The 14,469-nt window shown below is 39.1% G+C and overlaps 1 protein-coding gene across 50 annotated transcripts in view; it reads left to right on the top strand.

The window, feature by feature from the left end:
- ABI3BP (ABI family member 3 binding protein) overlaps positions 1-14,469 on the top strand; it is a 172,131-nt gene that overhangs the window by 31,956 nt on the left and 125,706 nt on the right. For all 50 annotated transcript variants that reach the window (XM_080563086.1, XM_080563087.1, XM_080563100.1 and 47 more), the window contains exon 2: positions 11,135-11,314. In XM_080563086.1, the coding sequence (XP_080419212.1) occupies positions 11,188-11,314 (127 nt within the window). In that variant the 5' untranslated portion in view covers positions 11,135-11,187. The remainder of the gene's footprint in view (positions 1-11,134; positions 11,315-14,469) is intronic.

Consider the following 14,469-nt stretch of genomic DNA (forward strand, 5'->3'; position numbering starts at 1 on the left):
GTGTGCCAAGTAAGATAATATTTAATGTAGATGGAGAATTTTAGTATAGGACTACATATTTTGTTCTACAAATACAGAAAACATGCAAATATTCATTTAAGACTTTTTTTTCCCTTGTTAAATCCAAGTTGCTTTATTGTAACACAGAGGAAAGGATACTTTCTAACCATCATGTCATAGTCCTTTTTAAATTCTGACTCCTGAGCTCCCCAAGTGTTTTAAGAGATCCCCAAATGAGCAGACACACAGCAAATCAACCCAAAAGGTACGTACTGAAAAAAAACAAAATGATGTATTCTGATGTAATACACAGTGATCACACATAAGGAACAGACTTCAAAATGACTGCTGCAGTGTGGGAACCTGCAATCTGAGTACACATCAATCCATGCAGCAGGTTATCAGCGCATTCAGTAATGCATGATAACAGCATGGGTTGCAAAGTATTATCTATCTTCACTCTTCTCTCAGAAGCAAGTGCAGTTACAGTCCAAATACTGTTTTCACTAACTCTTTGGATTTTGATTCTTCAAAATTGCATTGACAAGTGTTTAACAGATTGGTAATGGTAAACATTGCCTGCCACTGAATAAGTAATGCCAGAGGCAATGCCAAGAACTGCCCGCCGATGAACAGGTTCTTAAGAAATGTGTTGCATGCACTAAGGTTAACAGCATAAATGACTGTGGACTTCAGTCTGCTTTTAATTTGTGGGCAGAGTGAGACCAACAGCAACTGAGTTCCTCACTCCGTAAATTCCTGATATCTTGTTGAGCAATCCCTCTGGAGGAGCTATTGTTAGAGCAAGTCCACATTTTTATTTAGCTGACTGGCTCTAAAATATGACTACATCATATGCAGCCATGTAGAAGACTGCATTTATCTTTTGGTATTTGCATTAGCTGGTGCTCTTGAAGGCTTAAAAAGGAGTTAGACCTAGAACACTTGGGAGGCTTTTCTTCCTCCCAGCAGTCTTCTGCATTCCTCTGTTGAATATCTTTATGCTGATTCTGTCAGGTTCTTTGGCCAAGATGCAGTTTTCTTCATGTCCCAGCCTGGGTGGAGGAGCCTTGGACCTATTTCCATGGACAGGAGAGGAGCCAGGATTGGAGAGACCAGCTCTTTTGGGCAAGATGCAGGCACTGTCTCGTCAGCTCTGTCTAGGTGGAGTTGCATCAGCCCAGAAACAGACATGCCAGGCCAGTCTGGAAAAAAACAACAACAAACATATAGTTCTTAGAGTAAAGCCATGGGAACAGTGCTTTGGAGATGATAATTTTATCAGGTCCAAATCAAGCTCTCTCTTAGCGCAAATAAGTGATCCATAATCTAAATTGAAATAAGGGTTTGAGGTTGTTTCATTAAGAAGAAGTTCTTGGTGGTGGTTTTTCATGGACAAATAATGCCCTTTTAAGTTTTGTGGTTTGTATGCAGTTGTTTCAAAAAGTAATGCCTGTTGAAAATATTTCAACTTGAAGGACTTTCGGGGGCATTGTCCGCTGAAAATGATAGATAGGTTTTGTTCCGTACTTAACCTTTAGAAATGCCGAATCATCCAATGTTGAATTTTATTGAAGCTAAATGTTTAGCACATGCATGTTTGTTTACCTTTAGACATAAGTTTACGGACTGAGAAATTAAATGAGTGGAATTTCCTAAGAATTAAAAGAAAAATTAGGCAGTATCATGACAAGTCAGAGACAGGTTGTCAGGCCTCTGTCCAAGGAATTTTTCACAAGTTTAACTCCTATTCCTGTTTCCACCAGAGCAGCAGACTTGGTTATTCTCAAGCAACAGTTTTCTTGTTTGTTTTCAATTCTGTTTGCCATATGTTTTTAACAAATCATGGGAAATGAATGGGCTGCAGAGTGAAAGCTAGAAATGAGGGTTGCATCACTGGAGCAGGATCCCAAATTTAAATCCAGGCTCTTTTGAGCTTTGTACATCAAAAATAAGGATAGTTACTGGATGTAGTCGAATAAAAATAATTTTAAACTAAAATGTGTAAGGAGCCCTGTAAACAATATAGTGAAAAGGAACTTCAACAAAATGCTTGAGTGGCCCAAAAATAGATGAGAAAAATGGCATTTGTAAAAATTCCTATTTAGATGCATAGACCTTGAAATTGCTGACAACTGTACCTTTACGTCCTCATTGTCCTCACTGATCCTATAGTATTAGTGAGCTACAGTGAATTAACTCAGCTTTGAACTGTAGACATCACTGGAGAGGAACTGGCCAAGTTTTAAGAAGTGTATAGCTGCATGATATAAATGCTTTCACAAGACAGGGTGGAAGGAATACACTTCAAGAGGACAAGTTTGCCAAAATTCCTTCTGCTTCTCTGAGAAGCGTCTCTTCTGTTTGTTAAAAACAGCATAATTCAGATTAGCATTAGGATAATGACATATGTATTCTAACTGAAGGAAGAAGACTCAGTAATGCTGAAAGACTGCTGTGAGGAAAAGGCACTGAAAGGGATAGGGCTGACCCTGGCCCCTCACAGTGCATCTCCTCCTGTGGGGATCTTTGGCACTTACTGAATTACTGCCCTCGGTGACCAGCAGTATTCTGGAATAGGAAGTATTACTCCACGTCTCAACATCCCTCTCTGAATGTCGGTCCACATTGCGTGACAATTCTGTTGTCACAGATTTTAAAATTTTAATCACTTTCATAATTTAAGTCTGGACACATCTAGGGAGGAATTTTAATCACTGTATTACATCTCTGAGGAACATCCTATCCAGGGAAATTTTATTTTTTTTTTTTCTACTAGATATTTAAGGTACTTGTACTCCTTTTGTGGCAAGTTGCCATGGCACACAAAATTGCCAAAATTGCCCTTTGATACAAAGTAATGTAAGGGGGAAATTACATTTTATGCTGTATTATTTGCTGCGCACGGGCTGTTGAGAACATTGATCTGCCTAAAAATTTGGTATCTTTCAAATAAAAAGTATTTTTACAGGTATAGACAGGAAGAAACGTATTTAAAACTTCCCAAAAGCATCTTTATTAGGAATTGGGCAAGCAGTGAAGTGAACATTTCAACAGATTATTCTTATATCTCAAGACAACTGATGACAGAACATCCACCTGACAACTCCAGGCTGTTAAATGCAATTTCTGAAAACACGTAGAAGGACCAAGTGTTTGTATTGTGGTTGTACTGGCCAGAAAGATTTCTTTCGGCATCAAGTGGAGCTACAAAATGCAGTATGGAGTATTACATTAGAATAAGCACTTTTTACTTTGAAGTTATCTTGTTACAGCCTGTTCTAGCTCATTTCCCAGAGAAACTTAATTAAAATTTAGTGTTTCCTGTTGGCTGACGTAAGGTGGCTTCCTCTTCCACATTATGATCCCCTTTGGAGACACCTAGCTCCCCCTGTTTACCAGACATCAGGAGTTAAATGGAAGTTTAATCATCTGCATCCTTCTCTGGTGAATTCTTTTTTTTTTTTTCCTTTTTTTTTTTCCCCTTTTAAATTATTGCAAGTCATAGGACAAGTTGTGCTCTTATGATGAGATGCTATCACATCTACTTTTTCATTGTCAGTGGGAGTTTGCACCTTCACAACTTAACAATGTGGAATTGATAACTAGTTTCTAGTTATCAATAAAATAGTAAGCATTAATAGTAAGGTTTAAAATAACAGGCTTTCTTTGTCCCGTCTTTCAAGTGTCATAGTCAAAATAAGAAATACCTACTCTTTCTGTATTAAACAGTGTCACTGAAAGTGAAAAAGTGGCATTTCCAAATGAAATGATTGTTTCTGAACATCAGTTCCTTCCTTAAACCAGCCAAATGGCACTGAAATGAACAGAACTAGCAGGCTGGAGGGGAGAGAAACTGAGTCTTTAGGACTTGGATGGGAATTGGACTGCTGGAACTTTTTTGATTACTCATCCCTACAAATGTTCCAGTAGATCTCCATGTAACAGCTGTAGGTCCGTAGCTAAGGACAGCATCGCTTTTGTTCTGTTTTGTAAACTGCCTGAGCAGAAAGACCCTGTGAGCATAGGGTGGAAGCTTAGAAGGTAGGCTACTTTTGCAGATATATGTGCTTGGAAAAGTAAAAGTGCTGTATTTTGACAGCTTCTTCTTCTGCAGTAATGCTTGGCTTGTATATGTAGTGTTCGCTTAATAACCTTTTTGAAAAGCTCATTTCATTGGGGAATTTCAGTTGCAAACAGCAAAACCATGTATAATGCTTTCAGCTTACCCACTTTTGATAAGATGTGCTTTCTTACCCCTTTTAAGGGTGCGGTCTGTATGGCACCTATTTTCGTCACTAAGATTTATTTATGTGGGTTCTGACACTAGGAGTACTGGTATTTTATGTAACCTGTGAGGAGAAAGATGATCTAAGGTGGATGATCACAGCTACCTGACTGGAGGATACAAGGAAGACCAAGAGAGACTTTCCACAAAGTGAGGCAATGAGCACAATCAGGAACATGGGAAATTGTAGTTAGATGTTGGGAATATTTTTTTTTAAACCCCAAGGAAGATACATACCGGAACAGGTTGCCCAGAGACATTATGGAAACTGTGTCCTTAGAGGTATTCAAGCCTCAGCTGGATATGGCCCTGAGCAGCCCAATCTGATGAGGTTTGCATTGAGCAAGGGGAGCAGAAATCCCTTCCATCCGAAATTATTCCCTGGTTTGTGGTTGTGGCCTAGGAGTGTTTCTTGTTTATTCTGCTGCATAGAAACAGAACTATTTTTAAATGTTTCCCATTTGAAGCTATATTTGGGCTTGAGCCAAACAACCAATATTTCTCCATGTTTGGGAGCCAAAGTGAAAACAAAAATATAAAATAGCGAAACTCAAAGTTGCAGTGTTAGATTATCATTGAAATCTTGGCTGGTGGTACTTATGGCACCAGATTTGGAAAACGAAAGCGCTGTTGTGAGCAATTTAAGAGTTGTAAGTGAGGTGGTGCTCACAAATAGATGGTGCTAATGTATTTTCTTAAGGTATGCTTCATTTGTCTAGCACTCTGGGAGGCAGCGCTGGGTCTTTCATTCATGCCCTCTAAAATCTTTGAAATGGTGAAAACTAAACAGTTTCAATGTAAGGCAAAAGGAATTCTGATGACAAAGCCAAATTAGCTGTAATAAAGTACAGCTGTATTCACCCTTTTGTAGGGCAGAGTTCATGGCTTTTTCCTCATTGGATTAAAATGAAAACCAGGATTGTGTATGTTCGCAAGTGGCCACATACACTTGAAGCACACCACGAGAATCCTAGAGTAAGTGGGAGTGGAGCATCTTCTCCCAGCACTGTTTTTGCTAGTCTAGGAGGTGAACAGATAGCTCAAAAAGTAAGTTGCCAAGATAAATGTGTTTCAAAACAAAAAAAAATGGTTAACTTATTTCATTTGTGTTTCCTTCTTGAAGTTCATTGCTGTATCTGCACTTCAGGCTTAGGTGTGAAAGTGTCAGTTACCAATTAATGAATTATCAGCCAGCTGTTGATATGTCTGCTTAAGCAGGCAAGAGAAATAGAATGCACTTCAGCTGAAGATGGTTTCTTTGACAGGGCCAAGCTATAATTTTGGTTTTGGGCAGAAATAGAAGAGAGCCAGTTAATTCAAATTCCAGTCACCTCATCACCCCATTTCTCTCACGTTCCTTGAAACAGATGAAAATCAAATGACCCAGCTTTGTGCTAACTGCCTGCCTGTTATCAACAGTATTGCAAGGATGTGGTGGGGCACTGGACACAGAATTTCAAAGGCTAAAGCCTTCTGTGTAACCGAAACAAAATTGTTTTGTTTGTTCTTTTGGGAAGCCAACTCTCAGATGGTTTTATTTGCTTTTATAGGTTGCAAATACCACTGTCCCCACCACTGAATTACTAAACAAATACTGTTTTAATGCAACTAGCCCAGTGAAGCAGTTCTGTATTTATCTCACTACTTCTTTACAGTTACTAAATAACAATGGAATTATTTAAGTGTATTTGTAATAATTCTAGGAATTACTGTTTTGCCTTTTCAGACTGCTTTCCAACTACTATCTCTTAGCAGGATGTTAGAACTAAGAAGTCAAATAGTCAAAAGGGCTTTGACTGAACTTTTGCTGTGGAAGTGGAAATTGAAAATTGGTGTTCTCTGTTTGTCTTGTAGTGAAATATGAGCCATCAGGTAGAGCTAGCTGGTAAGTGTAAGAGGTGGTTGGTAGCAGTGCCTCTGAATTCCCCCTTCTCCTCCTCTGTTGCTCCATCAATAATTAAGGAGATGAGAAAAAGGAAATACTTCAGATAATCACCAGTGAATCCAAAGCTTATACAAAATATTCAGCTGGGCGTTTGTTATATATTATGTTCAGTAGCTGCTTTTGCATTTTAAAGATGTGAATTTCAGTTAGGTCATTTATAGTTAATTTCTTCTAAAGTTTCAATGTTTATTTGCTCTTAGCTCCTGTTGCCTATTTGTGACTGCTTTTTTTTTTTTTCTCTTTTCTTTCCTTCCAACTAGTCAAACTATTGGTATTCCCAGCTGGATTCTTCAGGCCATTTATAGCCATTTTCTTCTTTAAAAAGAGTTACCAGGGGTTGGTTCCATTACAGTGTAGCTGATTTCATCGGGCTGCCTTCAACAGTCGTTCCCCTTGCAGGCGAAACATCCTTTCCCTGGAGTGATCTCTAGCTGCAAGAGGTCTGATGCAGTTAACGTGCATTTAGTTCAGATGTGTGCTGCGCTGTTTGTCATACTGGTTTTGGCCATCGATTGACTTTTGTTGAAGAAAATACTTGCAGACCAGTGTGGAATTTCTGTTGGCAAGCTAGGAGGGAAAGATTGTATTTCAGAGGTAGCTATGGATCCCAGAATCTTCCATTTAGTGATGGCCTGAAGGTGAAAGAATCACTCCACAAATGAAAATACTTAAGAGCAGAGTTTCAGTAATGCATGCCAAAAACTGACACAAGTGAATATGAGTTAGGAAAATTCAACCGTGCCTTGCTCTGTGCCTGAAAGCGTTCTTTTCTTTTTGTAAGATGCTTTCAAAGTTTCTTTGCACTGGAATTTGAGGGAGTCTAGTTTATCACTCTACTCTTTCACCAAGGAGACAGGATGGTGGTGGTGGTGTCCTAAAACCATGATATGACAAGGCTATTTTCTCAAAATCAAATACATTTGCAAGTTCCTGTGACTTCCCTTGACTATTCCATCATGCTTAATGAATGTTCATCTGTGTGGTGGCCAAGACAAAGATGATATTACTCAGAACAGGAATGCCTGCTCTCTCTGTGACTTGTTTAAAGTACTGTGGGATCAACACAAATGAAACCTGTTTTGCTAATGTGCTTCCAAGAGCCGTCCCCGCTCACCAGGCTGATTGCTATGAAGTCCCTTATGTCTGTGCTGTGTGGTGCTGGCTCTCTCTTGAATAGTCCAGCAGCGTCCATGCAGCAAGTAGCCTTGAGCTGTGTGCAGACCTCTTGTCTCCTTGTGGATTCCTGGTGACCACACGGGTCTGCCTCAGACCTTCTGGAAATGTTCTAGAGGGCTGAGCTGTCAGCAGGCCCAAGGGCTGCCTGGCTTCTTGGAGGACCAACCTGATAACTAAGTAGCTCGCTGACCTTCTCTGGGGAAAGAGGCCATTCTGTACCAGAAGTCCGTGCCAAGCGTGGTAGTGCATTGGTGGCTCCGCCAAGACAGACAGTGCTTTCTGTACCTGCTTGCTTTCCTCTGTCCCTGTCATCGTTTGGGTTTGGACTCCTCTGTAGCCTTCCACTCCTTGGCACCCAAGTGCCAGACAAACTTCCTAGCAAACTGTTCGTGATTTCAGTCACGAACCTTTAGTGCTTCAGTGGCCCTAGCGGTAAAAGAAAGCATGGGATTCAGTGGAGTGGTCTCTCCCATCAGGACAACCCAAGAGCTGGTCATGACTCTGTTGACTGCACCTCACCTGAGAGAACATGACTGCTGCCCATCAGCTCATGTAATGTGAGCTGAGGGATCAACAGATTACTGTTATATTATCTCCTATTTATAGCCGGCTTTGGCCTTGGTTACAGCACTTCTGTCCGTGCATGTCTGGAAGAGGTCCACCTCTGGTGGTTACCGCTGGAGCTGTTGTGGCTCATCCCTGAGTTCTGGTGGGGCCACAATGCATGGAGCTCATGGAGGGAGCGCAGTGCACTCATACGAAGTGCTGTACCTGTGTTGTTGCTCTAGCACAGTTACTTTCCGTTAAATAGGTGCAGCTAAATAGTGAAGAAGGCCACTGGTTTGCCTTGCCCTGTGCTGCTCTTTGGGTCAGGCAGCAAGGGGAGAAATGGGGAGAAAGGGGTCCTTGCAGAGATCCCTCTCTGCGAGGGGAACATGTGCTGTGTGGAGAGAAAGAAATGGTTATTAGGAGCTTACAGAAGGGGCAGGAGATGGCTTACCACTGGTGCATATGTTAAGGATAGCACAGAGATGAGACCATAGCTGTGTCTCCAAGAAGAGGCAAAGAAGGTTTCCCAAAAAAAAGTGAGGACTCTGTAGTGTTCGTTACCATCCAGAAAATCAGTGAAAGGATCCTGTACTTAAAAGTGAACTAGAAGGAAAGGATTTGCCCTGTCAAGACAGGGTGGACCGGACAAGGATTTTAGGATAAAATCTCCTATTAATTTTAAGTAAGTCTCCTATTTTCCTTTTCTGTTCTGCCTTCTCAGTTTTTAAACATTCATTATTCCTGTTTGTGTTCCAATGGAACTGACCTTGAGTTGAAAAGCTCTCTTGGTTGTTTCGATGTGCTAGCTAAAAAGAAAAAATCTTCGGGATCCTACCTCAGAGTTGTTGCTGTCCTGGGATCCCATTAGACTTTGTACATTAGAAACTGAACTCAACATTTTTAGGCTGAAATAAAGTTCCCATGTCACTATAACTGACGATTTACAAATAAGGCATGGTATCTAATCGGATCAAAACTAGTTGAATTCAACCTTGAATTAGAATTAGCTCTTCAAATTAGTGTAAAATATAACTGTGAGGTATTTCTATATAAATGACTGTAAAAAAAAAAAATCATGTGAAATTATTGTATATTTAAAATGAAAATAGATCTTTGAGGTTTTTTAGTCTGTTTTTGGGTCTGAGTAAAAGTTTTAATTTAGAAATCTAATTGTTATATTTGAATCAAATATTGTAAGTCTTACTTTCTGCTTAGACATGAATATTTAAAGGAGACCATCTTTCATTTATGCTTCGTTCTCCAAAGTTAGGTATTGTAATTCAGAGTTTAGCGGACTACTAAAGTTTAACAAATGTAATTTGCTGTCAGTTGGAGACAGTAATCCTAGACTTGGGTCTAGACTTTACCAAGCACCTTTATGAAGCATATTAGAGGTCTTGGAAGCCTGTTGGGACTTCTGCCTGGTTTCTGCTGTGTGCAGCCTGGTTTCTGCTGTGTGCAGCCTTGTTGGTACTGAAAGTTGCACACCCTGGGAGTCTCCCAGAGTGAGAACGGAAGAAGTTCGGATCTCGCCCAGATGAGGAAGCAGCTGTGGCCCTTCCCCCAGGCCGATGTCATGCTGCTGGAACCGGCAGGGAGCTGAGGTTTCTTCAGCTCCTGCAGTCTTCCAGAACCTGGCAGAGTTGCCTTTGGAAAATTGGGATGGCTTCCTGGCTGAGTGCTTTTACTTGATCAGTCTTCAGATAAAGAAAGGGTCTAATCGGAGGCACATGTTTTCCATCAGTTTTACTTGTGTGCTCCTTTGTATAAAGGAAAGGGGCATGAAGTGTTTGGCTTAGGTTTTTTCAATAAGTGTGCAGACAATTGCAGGTGCTCATCACTACTACTAAATCATCTTCAGAGAATGGGGACCGTGGCCTCTCAGCAACTCCTGTCATCGTATTTTCTCCAGAAAAAGGGAAGCGGTGTGATTGCAGAGAATCAATATATGCTTGTCTAAAGAAACTTTGAACATCAGTCTGCAATTACCTGTGGGGAGAGGATAGAGAGGAGGGAGGGAGGGAGAGAAGGAAAAGAGACAGAAAGAAAAGGACTTTGTTTATTGCTCTACCCTATTATTTAATGACATGTCTCTCAGTGGTTTTCTTTATGTTTTAAAAGGAAAGGGTGAAAGGGTTTTTTTTATTTTTTTATTTTTATTTTTTTCCCTGAAAAAGTATTTTCAGCCTTCATGGTTGCAGGCAATGCCTGAAAACCTGTCTGGTATAAAAAATTTATATTTCAAGAACAAGAGGAAAAATAATACCCCTAAATGTATTACTGGAGAAGAATCATTAGTTTTTTGTTTGTTTTAGTTTGTTGTATGTTGTTTTGTTTTGTTTTGTTTTCCTTTTTTTTCCTTGAGCACTGCCAATCAACAGTTCTCAAAATATGATAACCCTAAAAGTGATAAGGGAATAATAAAGTTTTAAGTACTGGGGAAGAAAAAGCCAATCCTACTTCACCCAAGAAAAAAAAGGAAGAAACACTTTTGTGCAGTCTATAAAGTTGGTTATTCTGTTGTGAATTCATTCTATGTTGTTACAAGTTAAAGTTTTGCAGTTATACTTGCTCCTCTGGAAAGCATAAAAATCAACATTGAAAAAAACTTTTTGGTAATTTTGCATAGAGTTTTTCTGTTAGTCTAGGTGTCCTGGTGTAATTCCAACTAGAAAATTACATTTCCTGCTGAACACAGCTGAAAATAAATAAATCATAGCTGTAACATTTTTATTTGGACATAGTTACTATTCATCTTCTAATTTTGCAACATGGCTAACTTCACGTTAAAACATCATTTTTAATTTCTTCTTAACTAAGAAAAAATCTCATGATTTGCAATTTTGTCACCAGTGGGTCCTATAATACTGCTATAACTCCTATATTTAAAGGAAAAGATACTTGCATTTTTTCAGTTACTTCATGTACTCTTCTACTACTGCAATTGTAGATGTGATAGTTGATAATACTAAACTAATGAGGGGAAGAAATGGACATACTGGAAAACAATTTTACACAACAGTTGATATACACTCAGTTGCCTTGAGACTCTACCTTGCAACTCTTAATTGCAATTAACAAATCGAACTGTCCTCCATATTGTCATATTCCTTTACTGAACACATAATTACACAATAATACATTTCGATCTTCTCTTATTTTTACTCTTTCCCTAGTGAAAAGACAGAGCCTGAAAGTTCAGATCAACGCAACAGATGACACCGTTTGCATGAGGTATCTTCGACCAAGTCAGAACACCAAACTTGAAGGTTTTGTCCTGGGTTATGGAAGCAGCTTCTTCTCTAATCAGTACATTCCTTTACCTTCAGAAGGAAACACCTACATAACTGAACTTGGTAAGGCTTTGCATGCAATTTGCTTTGCATGCTGCTGTTGTCATGGTGTAGGAACGTAGCGATGAGATCAAGAACCTTGGGGTTTCTTAATTTTTGTTTTTATTGGGGTGCTGCTCAGGGTTTCTTTGTGTTTAAGTTTGTTTTGGGAAGATTTTCAGATAACAGTGGAATTAGGAGATCCTTCAAGGAGGACAAACAACTCTTATTGTTTGGAACAGCTTGCTATTGATACTTGTTTTAAGGATTTTCACTTGCAGTAGTTTTTCATTGTAAGAGATTGTACTGTATTAACCATATTACATATATTACATATATGGGATAATTTGTCTGAAGTTGCAGTGTAAAGTAGTATACAAGGGAGATGTACGTGTTTTTAACACAGAACAAGAAGCAATGAAACAGTTTTGAGAACTGTGTGCTTAATTCTCTTTGCTGGAAATGTTTATGATGTGATTTTTTTTTTTTTTATGAAATGATGCATTTTCTTATAGAGGCATATTCCAATTCTGCATGTTACAGAATAACCTGTACCTTCTGTGTCAGAAGCTACAGAAAATTTCACGAGTACTTGTATGGAGGAGATTAAACTGCATGTTATATCTGGTTGCCTGTGATAGGAAAGGAGGAGTAAATTAGGCTGTCCCTTTAACTCTGGGTTATGTCAGTATGGGCAAAATAGCAAGACAAGAGAACTGGATCAGCTAGAATTGTCTTATAAATTATTAAAACATTGATTTATCAGGATATGATATCTTAAGAAATCTGTTAAATTTCTGAGGATTTTCTTATTGTTTTTCTTTACACTTTTCTAGCCTGAAATGAATCCTGGTTCTTGTATTACCTTCATCATTGTAATGTCAGTGATCTCAGTGTAAGTCCAGGGGGAGAAAAGATGCATAAGCGTAGAAGTAACAGTTGCCTTGTTTTTAATGTGTTGAGTGAAGAAGTGAAGGCAGTTCTGTGTGTCTGCTCCAGGCTGAAAACTGTAAAATAAAAAAGAATAAATAAGGTGATAGACACAAAATAATTAAGACACTAGAGACCTTCATAAGATCTCTCTGGCAAAGGTTGATTTATTCCTTTCTGTGAGTTTGTACTCCTGGGATCTCTCCATACTTCTGTCGCCAATCCAGTGTATGAGTTCATAGCCATCACTTAAGCTTTATGAATCAAATGTATCCTGTGTGCAACTTTTGAATCAGTTCAGTGACAAGGATATACTGGATTCTCTGTAGAATCGTGCATAAGTAATATCTGCATAGCTATGTTGCGGGAATAGTGGAGATTCATATTTTTCAGGTACTCTGAGATCCTTGGAAAGAGGAAAAAGCCCTGAACGTAGTGTCATGTGTAGATGGTGTGTACTTCTCACCATTTAATAGCAGCTTTAATACCTAATGCTTTGTGAAACCATGTGAAAACATAGAGCTGAACATCACCTGGAGCATAGGTGATCTTGGGTTTTCTGCAACTCTCATGCTAATATGTAATGGCTGGGACTGTAGACACCTTTCTTTAGGTCTGCAGTCAGAGTGGCTAGCTGCATGCATATTCGTTAAAGCTTACAGTTAAGCTATCAAAATCTTGAAGCAATGAACACTGAAGATGAGAAACCCTATTATACATATCTCCTGTAATGAAATTAAACATTTTCTGTAGTGTGTCTAGACAGAGAAAGGCACAAGTGTTGGGGAATACTCTCCTTTTAATTATTTTAAAGGAGAGTAACTTCAAAATTTTAGCTTGCTCACGCTAAAACAAGTTGTCAATGAGTTTCCTAGTGACAATGAATGATTCTGGATGTCCGATAACTACAAATGCAATATGCAACATAATATTGATATAAAGACTAGCATTTCCAACTTGAAGAAAAAGTTGGAAAGTTTTCATCATTGAAAGCACAGGACCTAAAAGAAGCTAACAGCAATATGTATGTACTTCAACTCACAAACATATATTTAAGGCAATTAACAATACCTTTACTGGAACTATTCCTTTTAGTTAAGAGTTTTAGGGTTACATTAACTGCTTAGTGTATTTGTTCATTGGAGTTTGGAAAAAGAGAGCACAACATTTCCCATTGCGTTAATATTAAATACCACTGCTCTCTTTAAAGAGCAGTGTTGATTACACTTTCTGTGTGTGTGTACATCAGCTAAAGAAAGAAGCATTGGTTGTGCTTTTGGCTCTGTTTTAGAGTGACATGCCTCAGAGGAGAAAAGACAGTGGTGACTGCTAACACCCCCTACAATTTTAGGGACCAGGTACTGCCTCAAGCTGGAGCTACTGCAGGGTGGTTCATGGTTTTAGCAACAGTGGACTAGTTTTATTCTGGTACCCAGTGAACTCAGCTCAGACCCTGATTTATGTAGATGTTGGAAAATATAAGGTATTGTAGAGGTGTAATATAAATACTCTCAAGATATTTTCCGAAGGTACAAGTACCCGTTGACCGTATTGTTAAGAGTCTTAGGTTACTTTTGTGCTTCTAGCACATCTCATAGGTGACGAAATTGGCCTAGTATTGTATGTTCATTCAAAGCAAGCTTTTTGTTGTTGTTGTTTCTTTTTAATTTCACTCCAGAAATATTGTCTATTCCACGTTCTGGATATTCTAGTGATTCTGGTGGCACCGTGCACTTTGCAAATGGTCTTTGGTGCGTTCCACCTATTTTTCCCCACAATAAAACCAACTAAGCATATACGAAAGTATTCGTGTTCACCCTGATAAATGCCCTCTCAGTCCTCTCTCACTTCAGCTTATTCTACACGTACAGAAAGCAGATGGCATTCACAGGCTGTGCTGAACAGTGGTTGGTTGCAGCTTTTACTGAACAGGATGGAAGGAATGAATCCCAAATGTGAAGAAACACTGTGGACTGTTTAGACCAAGACTCGTACAATTTAAGGCTTCCTTTTCTCCTGTCAGTTTTAGTAGTTCATGGAAAGAGAAGACCTTTCCCAATTGATTTAGGGACTTTAAAGCTGATCACAACTTTAAATTGGCTTAGTTGCTGAAATGTAAAGATTAGAAGTGCGTATTTAAAGGCATTTGGTAGTTACTAAAAGGTATGTTTTCCCAGTGGTTTTGGGATGATTGCTTTAGAATGCAGTTTCCTGAGAGAGTGACTAGATCCAGGACAATGGAATTGCTC

Source organism: Anser brachyrhynchus (assembly GCF_964034855.1).
Source record: "Anser brachyrhynchus genome assembly, chromosome: 1".
NCBI lineage: Eukaryota > Metazoa > Chordata > Aves > Anseriformes > Anatidae > Anser > Anser brachyrhynchus.